General features: G+C 28.1%; 1 protein-coding gene across 3 annotated transcripts; it reads left to right on the forward strand.

The window, feature by feature from the left end:
• The first annotated feature begins 198 nt into the window (after positions 1-198).
• On the forward strand, positions 199-18,030 carry LOC145193116 (lysophosphatidylcholine acyltransferase 2-like). Of its 3 annotated transcripts, none has more exons than XM_090100511.1 (16): positions 199-323; positions 682-938; positions 1,373-1,512; positions 4,897-5,114; positions 6,983-7,111; positions 7,797-7,838; positions 8,090-8,148; positions 8,263-8,297; positions 8,452-8,506; positions 9,007-9,036; positions 9,420-9,472; positions 9,638-9,763; positions 11,604-11,754; positions 12,069-12,167; positions 15,949-16,090; positions 17,088-18,030. In XM_090100511.1, the coding sequence occupies exons 2-16, from the start codon at positions 777-779 to the stop codon at positions 17,255-17,257; spliced, it is 1,611 nt and encodes a 536-aa protein (XP_089956637.1). In that variant the 5' UTR covers positions 199-323; positions 682-776; the 3' UTR covers positions 17,258-18,030. The 3 variants fall into 3 exon arrangements, with proteins under 3 accessions (XP_089956637.1, XP_089956639.1, XP_089956638.1); XM_090100513.1 differs by lacking the exon at positions 199-323 and adding an exon at positions 344-444; XM_090100512.1 differs by lacking the exon at positions 199-323 and adding an exon at positions 362-488.
• Positions 18,031-22,192: the final 4,162 nt, after the last annotated feature.

Below are 22,192 nucleotides of genomic sequence, written 5' to 3' on the forward strand. Positions count from 1 at the left end.
TTATAAAATGAATATTTACTTATATTTTATAATTTTTAAATTAAAACTAGATATCATATTAAAATGAAAAAAAATATTTTCACTAAATATTTATTTTACAATATAAAAATTATCATTTGTTAAATTAGGACTTTCTTACAGCATAGGACTTCATTAGGTCACGCCACGGTATTTACGGGATATAAAACTGCGGCTCATGTTGTGACAGTTCCCGTTAAAGTTGTCAAGCCAACAGCCGTTAGAGTCTTGGAGCTTCTTTTTGTTTATTCACCTCACAAATATTGTTCATAATAAAAATGGATCTCTCTTTTGATATAATTTAGGTGATGTTTTTCTAAATAGGGATTTATGTAGTCTTGTAACTTTTTAATTTTTCTCTTTTAAAATATATATAAAAATTACATAAATCAATAATTAAAATGCGAACATTTGAGTGGTGCGGAGGTGTGTAATCCATGGCTTAGTTCGTTATGTTTATAAAAAGCCTGGTATCAGTTTACTATTTACACACACACACACACAATATATATATATATATATATATATATATATATATATATATATATATATATATATATATATATATATATATATATATATATATATATATATATATATATATATATATATATATATATATATATATATATATGTATATATATGTATGTGTATATATATTAGTTCAGGAAAAAAGTTACTGAAGACCAATTTACCAGTGCTTCTATTGGAACAGTGCATTACATATACAGGAAGTGCAAGAATAAATAGGTACCAAGATGAAGAATAAAACTTCCAAACTGAATCGTGCATTCACTCTTTATGAGCTTGAAGAAAAATTATTAAAGTTATTTCCAGATTTAAAGAAAGCAAAAGAGAAGCCTGCTGTTCAAAATCCATTCATCTCAAATATCAAGCTATCTACATTTGATAAGTTTAAGGTAGTTAAAAGCTATATGCATTTTTATTGTTGTTTTATGTGTAGCTGTATTTTGTTCACCAGCACCATTAATCACTTATGCATCTTTAAAAATATCATTATGCATTACACTTGAAATCAGCTCAGATTATATTTTTCAGATTCCATATTTCTAAACCAAATAAGTATAATGATTATATATTTATATATTTTTTGTTGTAAACTAAAAATGGTTATAAACTTCCACTCTTAAATATTAGGTTGCTTTTTTAAATGAACTCTTAATACACTGCTCATTAGTAATTAAAAAAAAATTTTCTAATGTACAGTTATTTTATAATTTAAAATATAAAAATTAAATTAAAACCTCTTGGATTTATATTGTAATTTTTTAATAAATATTGATTCCATAAAATTTTTAATCAAGTTTATTATTTAATTTACTTTTATTTTTAGATGGCACTTTTGCTTTTCTTGGTGCCAATACGTCTTTTTTTGCTAGGAGTAACTCTCTTAACAGCAGGGATTGTTGCAAAGTTGTTTTTACTTGGTTTTAAAGAGTCAGATCCAGCTGTGCCTATGCATAAATTTCGTAGGTAAGATTACAAGAATTCTGTTTTTAAAATGTGTTTTTATTTCTTGCTCTTAATTTTAAGTAAGATTTAAAACTTTAAATTTCATTTTCAAAAGAGGTCAAATCTTAAGTGAAGTTAAAAAATAAATTCTAATTCACTAATTGATATAAATAATTTACTATAATATAACTAATTTGCTTTAAACAAGTACTGTGGATCTGGAAAGTTTATGCAAGGATAAATTTTTTATGATATTGGTCTAGTTTTTTGATAAAAAATTTGTCAAAACAAAAGATTTTTTAAAATTTTTTGTTAAGTACTATTTAACAAGCTTTAATTAACAAAATAAAAAAATTTTGCAATGGAATTTGATAAATTTATATAAATGAGGTATGTAATTAATGAGATATATCATTAAGGTTGTATAAATACAAGAACAATATATAATTATTAAATTGGTTTTATGAAAGCTGGCGATTAAAATTAAACGAATTGAATATACTCAAAAAATTTTTTTAAAACAACAATAAGATAATATTTATATTAGCCTCCTTTTGCTTTTATGCATAATTGGATGTAATGAGGCATGGATTCAATCAATCTTATGCAATAATCCTTTGGCGATTCTGCCCAACTCTCTGATAACTGTTGTTTTTCTTTGCCAATTGTAACATTCTTTAAGAAAGCATTGAATACTCTGGTTGAATTACAAATGCTTATCCTAGGACTTGATTGAACCCTTTGAAAAATGACATTTTTGTCTCTTTCAGTTAACTTTGAAGCCCTAACAGACTTTGGAAAATATTTGGCAGTCTCAGTTTCTTTAAACTTTTGTAATGTATTTCGAACGCAGTCCTCTAAAACACCAACTGATTTTGCTATAGCAACATTAGATTAGTTCCTTTGTTTATATAAACCAACAATTTGCCATTTAATTCTCTCAGGGTTACTTTTCTTGCCCATTTGATCAAAATTTTATTAAATCAGATTTGGCATTGATTACTTCAAAAGCTATTTAACACTTCATTAAATTTTTTTTGGTAGGGTACTATATAATTGATAAATAACAAATATCATTTTCAGAGGAAATGGAAGTCGGATAGATTATATAAATTACAAATAACACAATTCGTTTAAACTTAATGGGCATTAATTCCCGGGTAAAAAATTGGTAATTAATTGATTAATTATCAATAGAAGAGAGGAAAGTGCTGCACATGCACAAAAAAAGGTGCCCATAAATAGAGGAGTTTTTTACTCTAATTAAAAAAAAAAAAGATTTAAAAAAAAAAATCTTTTGCTTTGATAGTTTTAACATTAAAAATCTAGACCAGTATCATAAAAAATTTGCCCTTGTATAAACTTTCTGGACACACTGTATGCTATAACATAAATATTAAACATAATTTGAGTAGTTTTCACTATAAGTTACCTTATCTAATAAATTTAAATTAGCTAATTAAAACCTGTAGTTTTCATTTTAGAAAAAAAACCAGCAATTGTTTTTTTTTTTTTTTTTTATATTATTGAAAACACTTCTTTCCTTTTATGCTTTATTCAGTCAATTTTTTGCTAGCTAAAGTTTGACCCTTTTTTTTAATGTAAATAACCTCAAGGTTATATGCATTAAAAAAAAGGTCAAGAATAATTGCACTTATTTACAGCAAGTAAATAAATTAATATTTATTTTATGAAATTTTAATTTAATATAATGCAAAATGTTTAATCATAAAATACTTCAGGAATATATTTTTGGTTGTTTTAAATATGTAGCTGAAATAGATAAAATATGGCATTAGTTCTTTCCTACGAAGCCCCATAAAAACAAAGACTGGGGTGTCAAAGTGAACCAGAATGGAACACAAATTCAGACTTTGAAATTATGTAAGCTCATTAAAGTTGTACTATACAAAGTGTAAAATATTAGTAATAATAAATGCCCTATTATGTGTTGCACTTTGTGAATTTTAATTCATTTGAACTTAATTTAAACAAAATCCTTTTGCTTCATAAGGGCATTACATAAACTAGCTCTGCAATCAACTATATTGTGATGGAACAGGGCATAAGAAAGAAAAAAACCCTTTGACATGTCATCTCCAGTTAATTTTAATCCTCCTTAACATAATTTCTCATTGTATTTACTAATACTGTTCAACATAGAGTCTTGTATCTTCAACTGTTCTAAGAGTCTCTTTGGACAACATGATGAGGAATCTTAACTAATTTTACTTTATCATCAGTAAGTAGCTTTCTTTAGTAGGGAAATTTTGAAAAATACTTAATCTTTGTTTATCTAAAAATCACATTTTTTACTTGGGTAACAGCACTTTATCTGTTCAAATCCCAAACAAAGCTTGGTTTTTTTTAATAGTGATTTTTTGAAAAACCTGTTCCGTGTTTATGAATTAAGTGACTCCAGACCCTTGGCAAAGTTTAGCAAACATTTTATTGATTAAATCATTTGTAAACTACCCAAGGCATCACAGTTCCATCATAAGTTCCATTAGATTTTTTTTTTCTGAAAGATTTAATTGTTGTTGTCACAAATAGTTGTGGTATTACCATTCTGTCAATATTTTGTAATACTTGCCATACTGAAAATTAAAATCAAAATGATGTACAGGATTTAAACAAAAAGTTCACTCCTCCAAACAAACAACATCACGAAGCTTACAAAGCTCATGGTAAGATCAGTTGAGTTGTTAGCTTTCTTAAATACAACCTTAATAAATTGGCTGAGGTTTTACTTAAACTTGTTCAATAAGAAAAAAGAAAATTTTTTGGTGAAGATTAATACAATGTTAAGTCAATCCTAAAAAAATCATTATCGATCATGTTAACAACTTTGTAAGTACATATATGCAAGATAGCTTATAGAACTCATATAAGCAAGTGTAAAAAGGTTTCATTTAAAAGTTCTACTAATCATTTCTGGAGCATATTTATTTTCAAGTCAAAGAGTTGATGTAACTCATATATTTTGAATATATGACTTTTATGAGCTCTTTGACTTAGTTGTTATATAGTTGTATAGCTTGTATATATTGAGAAAATAACTCAAATGAATGAAGGAAAATATATGAAGATAGCATGATTTGAAAAATAGTACTAATGTCTAGTTTGAACTCAACAACGCAATAAATCAGCTTCTTAAAACACATAGGTAAAGTAGTGTTGTTTAAAAAATCTCCTTTTTAGACATTCAAGTAAGGTTTTAGATATTCAAGTAAGAAAACAGGATTTGTCCACAGTTTTTTTTTCCTTTTGCATGCTACAGCTGTGTAAAAGTGTTGGCTATAACCTATGCGTGCACACACACAAGCGCGCATGCACACACACACACAAGATTAGTATAGAAAAGAGGAACAATGAGCACAAATAGTTTAAAAATATTTTGTTCAGGTTTGGTCAGCATATTGTTTGGGTTTTGGGCCGTATGGCATCTATTTGCTGTGGTTTTCATTATGTCCCTGTAAAAGGTAAGCTAGCTGGGGCAAATGAAGCTCCAATTGTTGTTGTTGCACCTCACACATCATTTGTGGATGGTTTAAGCTTTTGGTCACTTGGATATTTGTCAGTGGTGTCAGCAAGTGAGAATTTGGAAGTTCTATTAATGGGAAGTAAGTTGAAAATGTCTGCTTTTGTGTTTAGTCATAAAGAATATCTGTACTTTTCAATAAAATATATTTTTTTTCAAAATAAAGTAACTTTGCATAAGCACATTCTGCAGCTTTTTTTTGTTGTATCTTTTTTGATCTAGAACAATAGAGCTGATTTGTTAAAATATAATTTCTAAAGACTAGAGTTTTGAAACTAGCCAAGCTGAGCAAAAAAAAGCTTGCTAAAACTTGATTGTTTTTTTTAACACAAGCTTATTTGAACTTCTATTACATAAACCTTAATCAAAGTCAATCTTAATAGATTGACTTTGAAAAAACATTATTAGCTCAAGCCTACTTTTTAAACCCAGACTCTTTTAAGCTCAGACTTTTTTAAGCTCAGACTCTTTTCAGCTCAGACTCTTTTAAGCTCAGACTCTTTTAAGCTCAGACTCTTTTAAGCTCAGACTCTTTTAAGCTCAGACTCTTTTCAGCTCAGACTCTTTTAAGCTCAGACTCTTAAAATCTGATTAAAGCTCAACTTGAATGATTAAAGCGTCAGTAATTTTATAGTGTTCTGATAAAGTTGAAAATTTTTTGATTTCAATGTATGTATGTTAGATTAAACTTTAACTAATATAGGGCTTTATGTGAATGTTGGGCTTAGTGAATGATAATAAAAAATCAGGGCTTGTTACAGGAAGTGTTCTGCAGACTTAGTGATTAAGTGTGATGAAAAAAAAATCAATTATTATTTGCTCCTAAACACATTTCGCATTATCAAGCAGTTGTTTTTATTGGTTGGCACAAAAGTAAAAAGAAGGTTCAAGCTCATATAAATTTTGAAAACATTAACAAATGGCTTCTACAGTTTGAAAAAAGATTTCTTCCATTTGTTTTAGTTGTCCTCAACATTCTTTTTTTTACCCAAAAATTCAGGAACATTTAAAAAAAAAAAAATTAATTTTAGAGAGGCATCTTGAACCTTTTTAGACATCAAGTTTGTTTGTATTTAATAAAAAGATTAATAAATTGTACATCTTTTATTTTACAAAAAATGCATAAATTCGCCGAAAAATTAGTTGTGAGCTTTATTTCTAAAGTTCTAAATTGTAAATTTTTGTGCCCACTTTTTTAAAACATTTCTATTGAAGATTTTTCAGTACTTTTGGCTAGTCAATATTTTTGTATATATTAGAACTACCATGGTATATTAGTATATTTATTTGAAGTGTTTGTATAAATGATGAATTAATTCTTATCTGAATCTGTAGAATACAACTTCCTTTTTTTTCGATTGCATTTTAAAAATCAGGGATAGATTTTCCCTACCACTGCCATCATTTTGCTGGTGATGAAAATGACAGAGAAATCATTTTCCAGGTACCAGCATTTGGTATGTTGTTAGTGTCAAAATAGTCTATGTTAAAAACCTGCTTTTCCATTCTGTTACAATACATTTTTTTTTTAGTAACAACTAGGCTGAACTTAAAAACAAAAATTTGAGGCTCTAAGATATTTTATCCTGGTTTTTCCTGAAAGTTTGTTTACAATTTGCAGTAGTTGTATTTGTTTCCAAAAGAATATTTGAAATAAAAAAACTGAGACTTTATATGGGTGTTAAAATAGATATGTAACAATAGTGAAAAAAAGCAACAATAGAAAGAAACAATTGACACTTGGTTAAAACTACATTTTTAATTTGCCATCTTTCTTATATTGTGATGAATGCACTCTGTATAAGTAAAAATGGAACATTATGTACTTTGAAAGAGAACTAGACAAGTTAAGAGATTCTGTCTTTCCATATTTCTTTATAGTTATTTGATGTTCATTTTTAATATTTGAAATGTTTATGCAGATTATTAAATCTCCTAGTTTGTGTTTAGACTATATTCGAATACTTCAGCCTATTGTTGTTTCTCGGGCTGATAGAGATTCAAAGCAGCGTGTTGCTGATGAAATCAGAAGACGTTCAACGGCTGGTGTTTGGCCTCCTATAGTTCTTTTCCCTGAAGGTATGTTGTTTGTAAAGTTTTTTCTATAAATTTAGTGCTCAAAAATATTATTTTAACAAACTTCATTAACTAAAATAATTTGGCTTGATTGGATTTCAAAACTAAATGCTTAAATTTTAAAAATTAAATTTGAAAAATCCATTCCTCAAGACAAAACCATTTTTCAAATATTACTTAAAATATTCTTTTGGAAAGAAAATGTGTGTTAAGTTTTTTCTGGTTTTAGTATTTGTCACTGATAGCATTTACCACTGATAACTTATGCTGTATTAAGTTTAAAAAATCTAAGGTGGTGAAGATATTTGTGGTCAATAATATGAAAAGCAAATAATTATAGTGTTTAATAATGTCAAATAGCAAGAAGTGGCAAAAAGTACTAACAGAGAAGTACTGGTAGTAAAAGATTGATGTCTGTGACAAAAAGCAAAATAACAAAAAGGCTAAGAGTCACCTTTTTGTTCAAATATACACAAAATATTTGTATTTTACAAATGTATACCAAACATTTGTTTATGAAAATTTAATTCTCTAATTGTTTAAATATACAATTTTAAAGATAATAAGCAAGTTGTTTTTATCTTTGAAAAAAAAGCTACAACCTCAAAAACCATTCAATTGTTTTTCTATGCAATTTCAAATTAGTTTCTGTTCTAAAGTTTAGTATCTGTTTTTTAATAAAACTTAGGTACTACAACAAACCATCAATGCCTCATTACATTTAAGCCAGGTACTATTCTTATTTTCCTTTAATTTGATTCAAAAGTCCAAACTTTTGAATCAAATGCTTTTTAATTTACCTTCTTAAAGACACTGTAGTTTCTGTTAGAAGAAAAGTTTTTTTTATGTTTCCTTTGGTTATTTCTGAAATCTGTAATGAATCTAGTATGAAATTTAAGTTATAAAAATTTTAATTATTAAAAGTAATAGTAAGAATAGATGATGTTCCATTTTAGTATTTTTTTAAAATAATCTTTATAGGTGCATTTTATCCTGGATTACCCGTACAACCTGTTTTACTTCATTTTCCGGATCAACAAGTTCTGTTCATTTACACATGTCTTCCTCTTTTTATTTTTTCTTTGAACTTTTAAAGTCCAGTTTTTTTAAAAAAACTGCTTTTTTTTTACATTTATGGTATTTTCTTTTTAAAGGATTATTTATCATGGACTTGGATGGGACCAGGAGTGTGAGATATCTTTTGTCTTTGCTTATTTTTCTTTTTCCAATTGTTGAAAAAAGAAAGTATTAGATAATTTTGGCTATTAAAAATTTTTTTATACTCCACCAATATGTATGCTCTTTATGACAATTACAAAATAACTTTTTTTTTTCTACTGTAGAATTTCTCTTCTTTGCATCATGATGTCTCGCTTGCACAATCGTCAATGGATAGAAGTGAGATTTATTTATTAAATAATTAGTATTTTCTGTTATTGATAATAAACTTTTACAATTATGAAAAATTTAAAATTCTTACAGTTTTATTTTTTTGGTTAATTTTTCAACTTGAGATAAGGTATCAAGATTTCAAATTTCACTCTGAAAATTTACAAAATACTTGACATTAGTTTATATCAGAGTGAAGTTACTAAAAAAACAAAAAAAAACAACTGTTTCTCACTAAAATAAGAATATTTAAAGTTTTATAACTTATTTAACAATTCAAACCTTCAAAGACAAAAAAACAAAAAAACACAAAAACACCTGACTTTTAAATTGATTTTTTACTTTAATAAATATCAAATAAGTTTTTCTAAACAGTTCTCAGCTGGCTCAAAGAAGATACAATTAAATAGAAAACCCTTAAAATAATTAGATTATTTAGTTAATTATAGTTAGAGCATTTTTATTACAATGGTAATGAGCTATTACAATCATTATTTTAATTTTTTTAGATTCTCCCAGTATACACACCTTCTGAAAAGGTCAGTTTTTAAATTCAATTTTCTGTTTTGAAGATTTCCATTAAAATGTTGTTTGTTTTGTGAAACTATTGCAATATTCAACATTACTTTGATAAGTTGGAGAAAAAAAAAGAAAAACTAAAAACAGAAAGTATTTAGATGTAAATTACTCATAACAGACATTATTTAGATTTTTTGTTATATATTCATAAAGATAAAAAGTCTGTTAAAAAAATCTTTATTAAAGTTCTGCAATTAAAGATATAATATACATATTAAATGTTTCTTTGTAAAAAAAAAAAAAAAAAAAAAAAAAAGTTACGCAAATGAAAATTTATGCAAATATATTCTATGCCTAAAAGGAAACAGCACTGATACTTGTAGCAGTATGTTTTAAATTTTAGGAAAAAAATGATTCATTTTTATATGCAAGAAATGTCAGGGAATACATGGCAAAGTAAGTAACAATTACTCATTAAAAAACCTCACTTTCAAAGAAACTCATTTTCAAATTCAAAGATCTTAAACTAAAGTGCTTTGGAACAAGATCTATTTCACTTCCCACAAGACGGAATATTCTGATTATAGTTCTCTTTTACTTAAATTTCAGCTCTATTTTTAGAATGGCTAACCTTCCAGTTTCTGATCATTCTTTTGAAGATTGTCGGTTGATGATGGAAGCAAAAAAGCTTGGAATACCGATGGATGCTGCACTTGTTGAGTATTACAAAATTAGTCCATTAGTTGGGTGAGCATGTTTATTTAGAAACTAATTTTAGTTTTTAAGTTAAGTTATTAAGTTGATATTATGTCATTAATTAAGTTATTATTTAGTCATTAAGCTATCATTAAGTCATTAAATTAAGTCATAAAGTTAGTCATTTAAAGCATATAGTTAATGAAAAGTTTATCCTGGTTGTTGGTTGCACACTTTTGGTGTTATTAAAATTTCAAAATGTTTTTAATAATTTTTTGGCACAAACGGTTTGTTCAAAACAGCCTTTTTGAGTGCAGATTTCTTTGGTAGTTGATAACTTGTATTTTTATTACATGACTAGTTTTAGATTTCAGAGTTCATACGCAAAGTAAAGTTATAACGTTCCTATAAGTGCAGTAATTATGTTAAATAAAATTAAGCCTGGCTGGGGAAAAATGCATCTTTAAGTCGCTGTATGTTTGAATTTGAAAATGAAACTTATAACAACAAATTAAGAAAATTTAAAAGATTATTTATTCCTAAATATTATTTTTGTCAATTTAAGATTCTGTTGTTGTAAAAGCTTTATTACAAAATAAAAACACTTGAAATTATATTTAATGCCCAAATTTTAGCAGCTGTAAATTATTCATTCTGAAAGAGGTTTATTTTGTTGTAATGCTTGGAATTACTCAAATCTATCAGATGATAGCAAAAGTTCTAAGGCGATAGAAAAGGAAATTATTTGTATATACTTGACAGAAATTGTTAATAAAAATCTACAGCATAGAGAATATTTCAACGGGTAGCGCTAAAGATCTGAATGCAACCGTTATAAAACACTTCTAGAGAATTACACAATAAAACCTACTTTTAGTCTGAACATACGTAACAGCTGCTTTTAATATAGGTGGATATGTGTATTATAGATATATATAGGATTTGTTTTTGGTGACAAGTTAAACTATAAGAATTCTATTAAAGTATCATAATAGAAGCTTATAAGTAGTGTGATATCAATATGGATTGCAAAATGAGTAGTTTTTGTCTTACATGTTACATATTATATTTTATATTATAAAACAACACAAAAATTTTCACAAATAACAAAGATACAACCAATATTCTTATTATTTTTGAGATTTTGTTAATGACTCCTGCAAATTGGAAATATTTGATTTTTTGAACTATAGTGATAAAAAAACATGTTTTGAAGGAATATCTGGAAAGAGAAACTTTTATTCCTAACTGAAAAAAAAAAAAGAAAAACATTAAGTGAAATATCTCAAATTAATTTTCATTTTCCTAGTTTATTGAAACACAAATGCTTTAAGATTTTAACATCATAAAGGCTACTTAATTGATATTATTTTAAAACATGAATAATTTACTAAAACCAATATAATCTCTTGTTAATGGAGCAATTAAATGCAATGACCATGGTTCTCTTTTTTTGTCATAATCCAAAAATACCTTTTTGAATGGAAAACCTATGGTGCAATCATTGAGCAGTGTTTTAAGCAATTTCTTCAATCTTTATACAAATGCGCATTAATTTCAGGACTCTAAACAACATCAAAACAACTGTCATTTTTTATTTGTCTAATTCTATGTTTGATTCCCTTTTTCTTTTTTAAAGAATATGTTAAAGTAAATCATGATTGGTTTTCAATTTTATCAAGTCATTACTAAAGTGATTTTTCGGAGTTAGCTTGACTGCTGTTACATATATTTTTTCGTGTAGTTCAATTTTCATTGTGATTGTTGCTGTAAAGTGTTACAATAAAATGAGCTTCTTGATTGATCACAGTAGTCATCATAATAGTCATTATCTTAATTAGTTAACATAAAGTTGTTCTTTCTTTAAAATTTCAAAGATTTTTTTTTTTAGCATCAACTGTGAATGCATGATTGAATATTTGCACAAATTTGCATCCATTGACAAGAACCGTGATGGCTTCATAGACTTAGTAGAGTTTTCTAGTTACCTACATCTACCAATCAATGATGAAGTCAAAACAATATTTCGAATTTTTAATGCTGTATGTTTATTTTATCTTTTAGAAATGAAAATTTAACCATATGCTCTTGTTTGATATATTCTTGTAATACGTTTAGTGCAAAGTTTTTTCTATGCTTATGTGATTTAGGGTTTTTTAAACAAGTAGTTTTTTTTGCTTGTTACAAAAAAATCTTTTAGAAACGAGTATACTTTTTCTACTTATATACTTACATAACTTACATATTCATATTTATTTACAAAAGTCATTAAAACAAGTATGTATATTTTTATATGTGTACCTATTAGAACTATAAGATTTCATTAATTTTCATTTTTTTTTTTTTTTTTTTTAAGGATAAAAATGAGGTGATTAGCTTTCGTGAATATTTAATTGGCTTGTTGATGATAATAAAACCTTTAAATACAGAAGAAAAAATGAAGCGTGCCTTCTTGGTAAGTTATTTTTTTCATGATAGATTATTTGCTTCTCATTTTGTTCACTAGGTCATTCTCTTCAAATTTTATTTCCTCTATTATTTATCTACAAACTATAGTTTCTGAGATATTTATATTTTTACATGTATACATTAGAAAAAGGTTGAATTCTCCTACTATGCAAAAATGCATTATAACTTAAATACTATTGAAGAAGTACCTTTAAGATAAAATCAATTGTAGATATGGTGACACTGGATACTGAGCCTGATAAAAAGAAGGAAAAAATACACTTGAGGAACTGAAGAAATTAGTAATGAAAAGTTATCCTTATTATTGGATAGGTATGCTATCTCAGACAGAGGCGTAGCTCGAGTAATACCAGCTACAATAGAATCTCTAGGACATGACTCTCAACAATTTATTGTAAAAGTATCATTCACTTATGAAGCAAGAGTTTAGAGTAAGAGTATCATTTGCTTATACCAGCAAGAATTTCGAAAAGAAATAGCAAAACTCATTCAACAAAGATTTATAAATTCAGATTTAGAGAGAGATGTTTTACACTGGGATGGGAAATTACTTCCAGACATTTTAAATAAAGAAATTATCAAGAGAGAAGTTTAAATTAGCTGTGGAGAACAAGAGCAGTTAATTGGAGTTCTCCAATTAGAAAATTGTACATGGAGTACTCTGGCGAAATCTGTGTATTCAATACTTAAACAGTAGGGCAAATTGAATAAGATTCAAGCAATATGCTTTTAATACAAATCTGCTGTTAACACTGGCCACATTTAGGGTACTTGTGTTTTGTTGGCAAAATTGATGGAGAAAAAAGTTATTTTACCTTCCATGTTGCCACCACATTTTAAAGGTAGTGTTGGGATCAGTTTTCAATGGTGTAATGGTAAAGACTACAGGCTATCAACTGGATATTTTCAAAAAGTTACAAACTGAATGGCCCAATATTAATAAAAAGTTTTAGCCAGGAATTGAAGATAAGGCTGCAGTTAGAAAATTAATTAATCTGGATCAATTTTCTAATTATCGTATGGAGCAACTAACAGTTCAGTATCCAAGGGATGAGTACAAAGAATTTGTTTGGTATTTTTTAAAACATCCCTTTGGAGAACATTGTGTTTGCAACTCCTGATGTTTTTCATCACATAACGTGGATGGCAAAGATGATGCATTAAATGAAAATATGCTTTTTTAAGGAACAATTTAAATTGAGAGATTTAGAGAAAAAAGGGAATCAAGATATTTGTTTATTTATAGTAAATATTTATGTGAAAGTGTGGTTGGATGCCCTGAAACCAGCACTTGCTCCAAACCAGGACTTATAAATAAAATAAATAAAATCTTTAGTAATACAAGAGAATCAATAAACATATCTCAGATATTTCACTTTCAAAAAAAATTATCAAAAAAAGGAGAATGGTGATGAAATTAATATCTTAGAAGGCGAAGATGGAGAGCTTGATGAGTAATGTGATATAAAACCATCGATCAAATTAAACAACCTAAAATACTAGAAAAAAATGTGGACCATTTTATTTCACCATAATCAATTAATTTTCTTTTTAAAGAGATTCAAAATTAGTATGGAATTTTTGTGTATTAATCTAGAATTATGGAGTAATAACAAAGACTATTTAAAAGGTAATAAAAAAGTTGTGAATGGATCAAGAGTTGTAAATGATGCAACTGAAAGAGGTGCTACATTAATAACTGATTACAACTCATGCATAACAAATGATGAAGAACAGGAACAGTATCTTTTACAAGAAGTTAATGAATGTTAGGAAAATTTTCCTGGTTGCTCTAAAGCCTCTTTATCCAAGCCTCTGCCTTCTCAACAATGAAGTGTAAATTAATTTTATGACAATTGTTTTATGTATAAAAAAAACTATGTAGCATAGTGTGATTAAAAAAATCTGTTCATTCATAAATAATAATAATATTGTATATTGTTTTATTATTTTTTCCCCAACTACGTCACAATACAAAAAGAGTTTAAAAAAATTATTTAATTAATTATTCTCATTATTCTTTATTGGTTGAATGTCTTATAAATATAGATTAAACAAGTCAATAATTACAAACAGTTCAAACAGATTAATTAATTAATTTAGTTATTCAATTGAATTAATTAATTTTAAGCAATCAGATTGCTTAAGTTTAACTAATTAATTACTTTGTCAACAATAAATTACAAAGATTGCAACTGCTTTTATTTTGAAGGTACCTCTTCAAAAGTATTTAAGTTATGCATTTTTGTGTAATAGGAGAATTCAACCATTTTCTAATGTATACATGTAAAAATGTAAGTATCTTAAAAACTAAGTTTTTGGTAAATAAACAAAAAATGGTGTTTCCCAAATTTTCAAGATTTCAACCTCAATGAGGATGGGTTAGCATTATTCAATTGAGCTAAAACTTCACAAATGTCATCTTTTAGTTAACTGGCACAATTTAGGAGGTTCTCCCATTAAGATTTCAAAACATTGATCTTTTGTGACCACCCTACTGTTCATATACCTGAATTAGATTTAGTAACTTTTTTAAAATAAAGCAAAAGTTAAAAACATTCTAAATTGGCCATGAAAGTTTCTGAATATTGAAAAATACATTTTCATCATTGAGAACTTTTTGAGCTGCAATACCATTCAAGAAAATTTGTTTGTTTTTCTTTTTGTAAATGCTCTACTCTTTTGCAGAAATTGATGGTATTTGAATTTTACAGGAATTAATTTAATTTTTATTAGAAAAAAACTTCTTGCAGGCATAAGTTTTTTGTCTACAAAGTGCTTTTTTGTGTAAAGAGAGGTGGCTTTTTAAACAAGCTAGTTTTTGCATAACTAATCAGTCTGAATTACCCTAATGCTTTTTGGCATTATCTGTCGTTAAACTCAAGGAAATAAGTTTTAAGTATGTATTGATACCCATGCTTTGAATACTATTTTGCTGTATTACTTACCAAGTGCTAAAAGAATCCGTTTAAATTATTAGAAACTAATAGTAACAAAGTTACTTTTCAAAAAGAAACTTTTTTTAGTAAAAGTTCGAGGAACATTTCCTCATTTGTGTTCTGTTCAGGGACAAATCTGAGGATTGTATTACATTGAATGATGTTGATGGAATTCAAATAATTTTAACATGTTTTCAAATTGCATTTTACACACTTTTTCTCTTTTGATAATCTAAAACTTAAGAGACTCTTAAGAAACTTGACCTTAAAGTAAGAAACTTTCTAGTACTCGTCCATTTGCTTGGTTTCTTATAAAAAAAAAAAAAGTGTAAATGTTAATTTAAAGATTAAAACTTAATTTTATGATGATTACATTTGCTCATTAAGATGCTTAGTATTGAAACTTAATGTTTTTTGGTCTTTTAATGCCACAGAATGCAGCAAATCACTACAGATTACAGTAATGATAAAAGTGTTGTTAACAAACTTTAAAAATGCGACTGATTTCCATGGTGTATTGGAAATTAGATTTATTATGAATATTAAGAAAACAAATAATTCAATGAGTTCTAGAACATTCCAAAGACCTTCCTCTAACAGTTATCAAGTTAGTGTATGACATATCCCCACTTTCATAATTTTACAGTATACTCTTTTTTTGAGTTATTAAACTGTATTGACATTTAAAAAACAAGCTTGAAGAATATCATAAAGTTCCCATTTCTGCTAAAGATTTTGTAAATGTTTTGAATAAAGTATATTAAACCGATTGGCTTTTTTTTATGTTAACAATTTTTCTACAACAGATTCTCATAACGTTTTGTTTAGATGATTGGCAGTGAGGATGAGGGTTTTTTAACATATGGTAGTTTATCTGCGTTTCTCAGAAATACATTGCAACTAGGTGATTCATATATCAGCAAAATATTCAAAGATATGAATCCTTCTGATGCTGATTACGTTAACTACAGTGAGTGTTTTTGTATATTTTTAAACTCAATATTTTGTTTCATTAGCTGCATTACACACCCTAAAAGAAGGGGTATAGAAAAAGGGGGAAAAAATATACTCAGTTTATGACATCTTTTTTCAAACTGTACTGACCTCTAAAGTAAAAAAATTAACATCTAGAAAATGAATTATTGAGGTCCAAGAAAGGAAAAAAAGAATTTTTTTTAAAAAAACAAAGTTTGTTTTTTTACCACCACCACCCTCTCCCTCCCCTAGGTACTATCTTTTAATTCAATCATGAATTACTCTTTGGCTATTGATTATTTTTTAAGTATTTACAAACCTATAATAATAAAAAGAGACTTAATTTAATGGGTATTATGTTCTCTAAGGGCTAATGATACTAGACAATATACAAGCGGTTTGTGTTCCCATTTTTCTGGAAATACAATCCAGTTGTATCTTGTCTTGTAACCACTTGTGTCTTGTCTTGTCATCCATGATACCTGAATTTTTGGATTCAATGACAAAGAAATATCCTAGGATAGGTTTTGGGTTTTTACATATTTTAAAATGTTTTAATACTTAATTAAATTATTTAATGTTTAAGGCATTGTTGGACACTGAGTTTAAAGTTTTTTAGGGAGATTTTTTAAAGATTGCCAGCTTCAATTTCAAATCACATTTCATCAAAGTTCTTTTACCAGTTTTTTTCTATTGGTTAAATATTGTACTAATTATACTTAAATATTGAATAACTAAAAATCGCTTAAGTATTTTTAAAAAATCTTCAACTTCTTAAAAAAGCTATTAAATGGTTATTTAACTTAAAATTTTTATCGATCGAGGTCTTCAATTGAAAAATCTCGATTGTGCTACAGCTGGTATAGGAAAATGTCTCTTTGATTACTGTCAGCTCAATCTCTTCACACCAATCTAATCTTTTTTTTTTTTAGCATCTTTAAATAAAAGAGCTCTCTTTATTCGCTTAAAAATAATGTTCTCTGTATTTGTAGACAATTTCGCTGAATTTTGTTCTGCAAAGCCCGAATACGGACTTCTCTTTACACATTTTCTAAAGTTAAAAGAAGACTCGTTGACTACAGCCGACAAAACAGAAGATGCGGGAAGTTTGGGTAAATATTCAAGGTCACCCAAACCAGCCTACTCTAATACTCATAAGTAATTTATCGCGGTGAAAATTTGTTGTATTTTTTTTTTTAAGATTTAAATGCGTTAAGTTATAGTTTTTTATTTATTTTAGCAATATTTTTTGTCTTTTGTTTTGAATCATGATTAGATTGGCTTATTTTTAGTCTGAAACCTTTTTTTTTTTATCGCATCAAGTGATTAAATTTTTATCAGTAAAGTAAAATATTTAAAATGAAGTATTTAAGCATTCTTTTTTTAAATTAAATTTTTTTTTCGTTTTATTATTTTAATGGATTTGTTGATAATATATTAATAAAGTTATTTATTCCTTAAAGGTTTTGATGGCTATAAATCTATCTTAACTTCACATTAACGAACTCTATAAGCCTGCATCTTTAGGTGCTAAATACACTGGGTTGAATTTCCAGTTGTTTTTTTTTTTTATCGTAAAAAAAAATTTGTTTGATGCAATTTACATTCCTAGGTTCCTATTTAAACAAGTTGAATATCCATCTTTGAAAGGAAGTAAGGCCACATTTTATGGAGTTATATTCAGATTTAGGGTTTTAAAAAAAATTTTTTTAAAAAAAAAGCTCTTTGATATGTATAGAGAATTATAATAGTTTATCCAATGCGACATTTGTGTAATAAAGACTTGCCAAATAATGTCATTACAAGGTCCATATAAGTTAAGATATTTTTGAATTCAAAAATGTTCTCAATTTATTTTTTAATTCGTATATTAACTATGCCTATGTTTATCGGTGTACATTTGGTTGTTATTTTTAAAACATACAATTTCCTTCATTTGTTGCTTTGTTTATTGTGTTTTACGAAGCTAAAATCTCACGAAACGTTGATTTTATCAGGGCACAAGGTTTTTTCGAATTGGTAAACTGGTTAAATGCTGACAAGATAACTTTGAATTTTTCTGGTTCTTTGTTTGATTTTAGCGAAGAAAGTTTGCAGTATTTTTTTTTTGATAAAAAAAAAATATCAGAGTAAGGTTTCGATACAAAAAATAATAGAGTTGCTCAAGGACGTCCGACAAGCTTTATCTTTAATCGAGTTAAAAAGTGTATAAGCATGGGCGCCGGCAGGCAAGGGCAAGGTGGGGCAGTTGCTCCCCCCCCCCCCTGGAAAAGCAAAATAACAAATTTTTTAACTCACAATATTTCTTTTAACTGCTTATTTCGATATCTTATCAAAATTAAAGGTAATAATAATAATAAAAAAGAAATCGAATTACAATAACAAAGTTCTTACGCAAACAAATAAACTTCGAACTAACGAAGAAAGAATTGGATGCACTGATCAAATTTTTTAAATTATCTTTTAATGTGTCAGTTTCATTTACTTTTTTATGCTGTTGTTTTTTTGTTTGTGGGCAAAATGTTTCTTGTTTGTATTGTATTTCTATTTATTTTTTTCCTGTTTATTGTGTTATATTCATTTTAATAATACTATTACCTTGTGTTTTTTGCTAGCTAAATGTTGATTATTATAATTATATATATTTAATTTGATTAACTTGAATTAACCTGCTGCATTTTAATTTTTGTTTTGTTTTTTGGAATATGTCTAATTTGTATTTAATAAATCAATGTTTTTTAACTAATCATTATATTATTATATAAATTAGCATTATTTGGTATAATTTAGCATTATTAGCATTATGAGCGCTTTGCATGCTGAGCGTGCATCGTGAAAAAATACGCTCTTGTGAGCAGGGCTGTGGAGTCGGAGTCGGAGTCGTGGAGTCGGAGTCGGAGTCGGAGCTCATTTTGGCTGGAGTCGGAGTCGGAGTCGGAAAAATTGTACCGACTCCAACTCCAGTTTAAAAAAAATCTTTCAAAGTTTCATAATTTTCATAAGGATTTTATAGATGTTACAAAACTACAAGTCCCAGGATGGTCTGAAAGCTGTAGAATATCCAGACACAATGGGAATCGTAGTTTGCAACAATTGGAGGACAAGGAGTTTGACATGTTATTTTTAGGCCTTTAAAACTCTTATAAGCAATAGGGTATTTTGCTGCTAATCACTGAGAATCATATATCACCTCCCTTGCGCTCTCCTCTACCTTCCCTTAAACTATATAACTTCATGATCCCCTAACTCCCGACTTAAATTGTCTGGCACTGTGCTACATATTCTTAGTAGAAAGCTAGGCGTGCCACCACCAAGCACCAAAGAGTTGCTCCACAAACAAAAAGACTGTAAGTATTCAATTAACTTTGTTTCTCTGGAGAGAGAGAATATTAGAAAATTAGTGATTGAAGAAGCTGTTAAACAAAAAGAAGAACTTAATGAATCTCTCAAGAGACGCTTTGTGTTTCTTAACAGAGTGAACTATTTTGCAATCAATGTTTAATTCTTTTTTTAAAAAAATGAAGCAGTTACCAAGACATTGGCAGTAAAAGACGCCAAAACTAATCACACCAGCAAATTTCTCCAGGTCTTAGTAGAAAAGATTCTTAAAGAATATGAACTTAAAGAAGAACAAGTTCTTTCATGTTTGAAATATTGTCCAACTGACAATATTTCAAACATGATTTTGACAAATTCATAATGTTATTAGCGACTGCATAAGAGTTTATTGCATAACAAGAGTTCAGAAAAGTTGTTTCTTCAGAAATTGTTTTCTTATAAATATTGTTTAAAGCACTAAGTGGTTGGATTGTTTGTATCAGTGATGAAATAGCCAATGTTAACATTTTACTACAGTTATTTGTTGTTACAAACAAATAACTGTAGTAAAACAAACAACTATTTGTTGTTACAAATTGGTTACTTATGAAGGAGTCGGAGTCGGAGTCGGGAGTCGGAGTCGGTCCATGATAAAATCAAGGAGTCGGAGTCGGAGTCGGAACAGCAGCTTACCGACTCCACAGCCCTGCTTGTGAGTTTATGGAAAAAGTTTGGCAGTGGACGCAGACGACTAAAATTTCTATTTACTGAATAACAATGATTTAACTCTTGTGTTTTTATTTTTACATTTTCTTTAATTTTCTGTTGTCACTGGTCTAATAAAATGACTTGATTAATTGATGCATTTTTATAATTTTTGAAATATCACTTTTGAATTTTATTTTACCCCCCCCCCCCCTTGAAAAAAATCCTGCCGGCGCCCATGTGTATAAGCGAGACGAAAACCCATTAAACATTGTTTTATCAAAAGGAATTTTTTAATCCCCTCTTTTCGGACTGATTTAAGTGCTTGCCAACGTTTTCAAAACAATATATTGTTCTAATCAAAAGTTCATCTTCGGTATGCAAATCATCATTTCGAGACATCCGGCAATGTAAATAAGAGACATTTTTTATTGTACAGTTATACTTTTTTTCTAGTGCTTGGTAAATTGCTAAAGACGTCAGCTGAAGATTGAAGATCGTCAAAGTAAAAACCCACAAAACTTACAAAGATATCCCGGATTAGAAGTTGAACCATTAATACTAATATACTGAATTTCTCAATTTGTCAGATCTAGATCCTTGTGTTTTAAGTGCATCTGTAGTCAATTCTTCTAACATAACATATTTTTGTGTTTCTCTTAATTGCGTTTTTGTCAGCTTGATTATTCCTTTTCATGTATGATCTATAAAATGTCATGTATTACGTGTTAATCGTTTTATGCGTTTCCCCTGATAAATTGTTATGTAAAATGATATTTCACCAAAACCCAAAATGAAATTTAATCGTTCATTATTCGGATCTAATAACAACACAACTGCACTTTTTGCATTTGAAACTTCCACCGTGCAAAAGTAGGTTTAATGAAATCAGCGGTCTCGTTTTTGCTTGAAAAACACCTTAAGACAGGTTGAAACAGATTGTTTTTCGATTTGATTCGGTCGAACAGAAACTCTATTAAAGTCAGTATGTTTCATTAGACAATTTGTTTCAGGTCTGTAATTTTTTATTAAATCCTTTTAGCAACCTTTTTTCTCGACGCCATTTTCAAAGAAAATATTTCCTGTTTTTGTCCAGCCGTTAACACAACGTTTATTCGCCATCTTTATAACACACTAAATAAACAAGATGCATAAATAAAAACTGACTTTATAAATCAAATGCCTTTTCTTTATAAGACATCCGCGGCCAATTTACAAAAATACTTCAAAAGATAGTACTGGTCCCGAAATTTTTCTCCCGAGTCTCGGCTTGATGCTTAGCGAGCGTCATGGCTGTACTCAAAAAAAAAAAAGTTTGGGAAAGAAATTCAATTTTTCAAGTGCGGTTCGGGTCCTTTTAAGTGCAGTTCAGGTCCTTTTAAGTACAATTCTGTTTTTGAAATTTTCATTTATTACTTAAAGTTCTTTTTCGGTTCAGGTCTTGAAAAATGAGGGTTCTAGTTTGGTTTATATTGATGGGGTCCGGTTATTTCCTATCTCTATCTATTGATTTTTACAATTTAAATAGTAGTTATCAATCCCCCCCCCCCCCCCCTCTTGGCGAGTCTGATACAAATTTTATACTTGACAGAAGATATTTCGTTCAACGCACATAGTTTACATGGCTGGAGAGGTTGTTCAAAAGGTCTAAGAAATCTGAAATAGAATAACTCACCGTAAAGTATAGGGAACCATTTCAAATTTTACATACCACACTTTAAATTTCAATAAAATTAATGGCAGACTGTCCACGTGACAATGCCATGGAAGCAGATTAATTAACCACTAGTCAACCAACCTTAGGAACTGAAAGCGTCACACAATTGATTAACATTTTATACCGTCAACACCGACCGAAACGAAATGTTGGGGTGTTTTATTTTAGGGTGGCTCTCAAACCGTGCGACAAGGCATCGGGAGTGCCGGAAACAAAGCGACACCAAACTAGATGTTCTGGCGATATGAAATCGAAACCGAACTAGGAAGTTGTAGTGTCAAAGCTGACTTGCTTCCAATTGACAAACTTATAATTTCTTATATATAATAACAACTAACTATATTGGTTTTACTTGTG

The sequence above is a fragment of the Hydra viridissima genome, unplaced genomic scaffold (genome assembly GCF_058129835.1).
Source record: "Hydra viridissima isolate aposymbiotic clone 2 unplaced genomic scaffold, HvirCarnegie_v1 scaffold_10, whole genome shotgun sequence".
NCBI classification, from domain to species: Eukaryota; Metazoa; Cnidaria; class Hydrozoa; order Anthoathecata; family Hydridae; genus Hydra; species Hydra viridissima.

Bases quoted from the DNA above. Each gene is read 5' to 3' on its own strand.
- LOC145193116 (XM_090100511.1), top strand. From the start codon at position 777: ATGAAGAATAAAACTTCCAAACTGAATCGTGCATTCACTCTTTATGAG. The intron at 7,112-7,796 runs GTATGTTGTTTG...AATAAAACTTAG, and splicing joins TATAGTTCTTTTCCCTGAAG to GTACTACAACAAACCATCAA. The intron at 9,764-11,603 runs GTGAGCATGTTT...TTTTTTTTTTAG, and splicing joins AAAATTAGTCCATTAGTTGG to CATCAACTGTGAATGCATGA.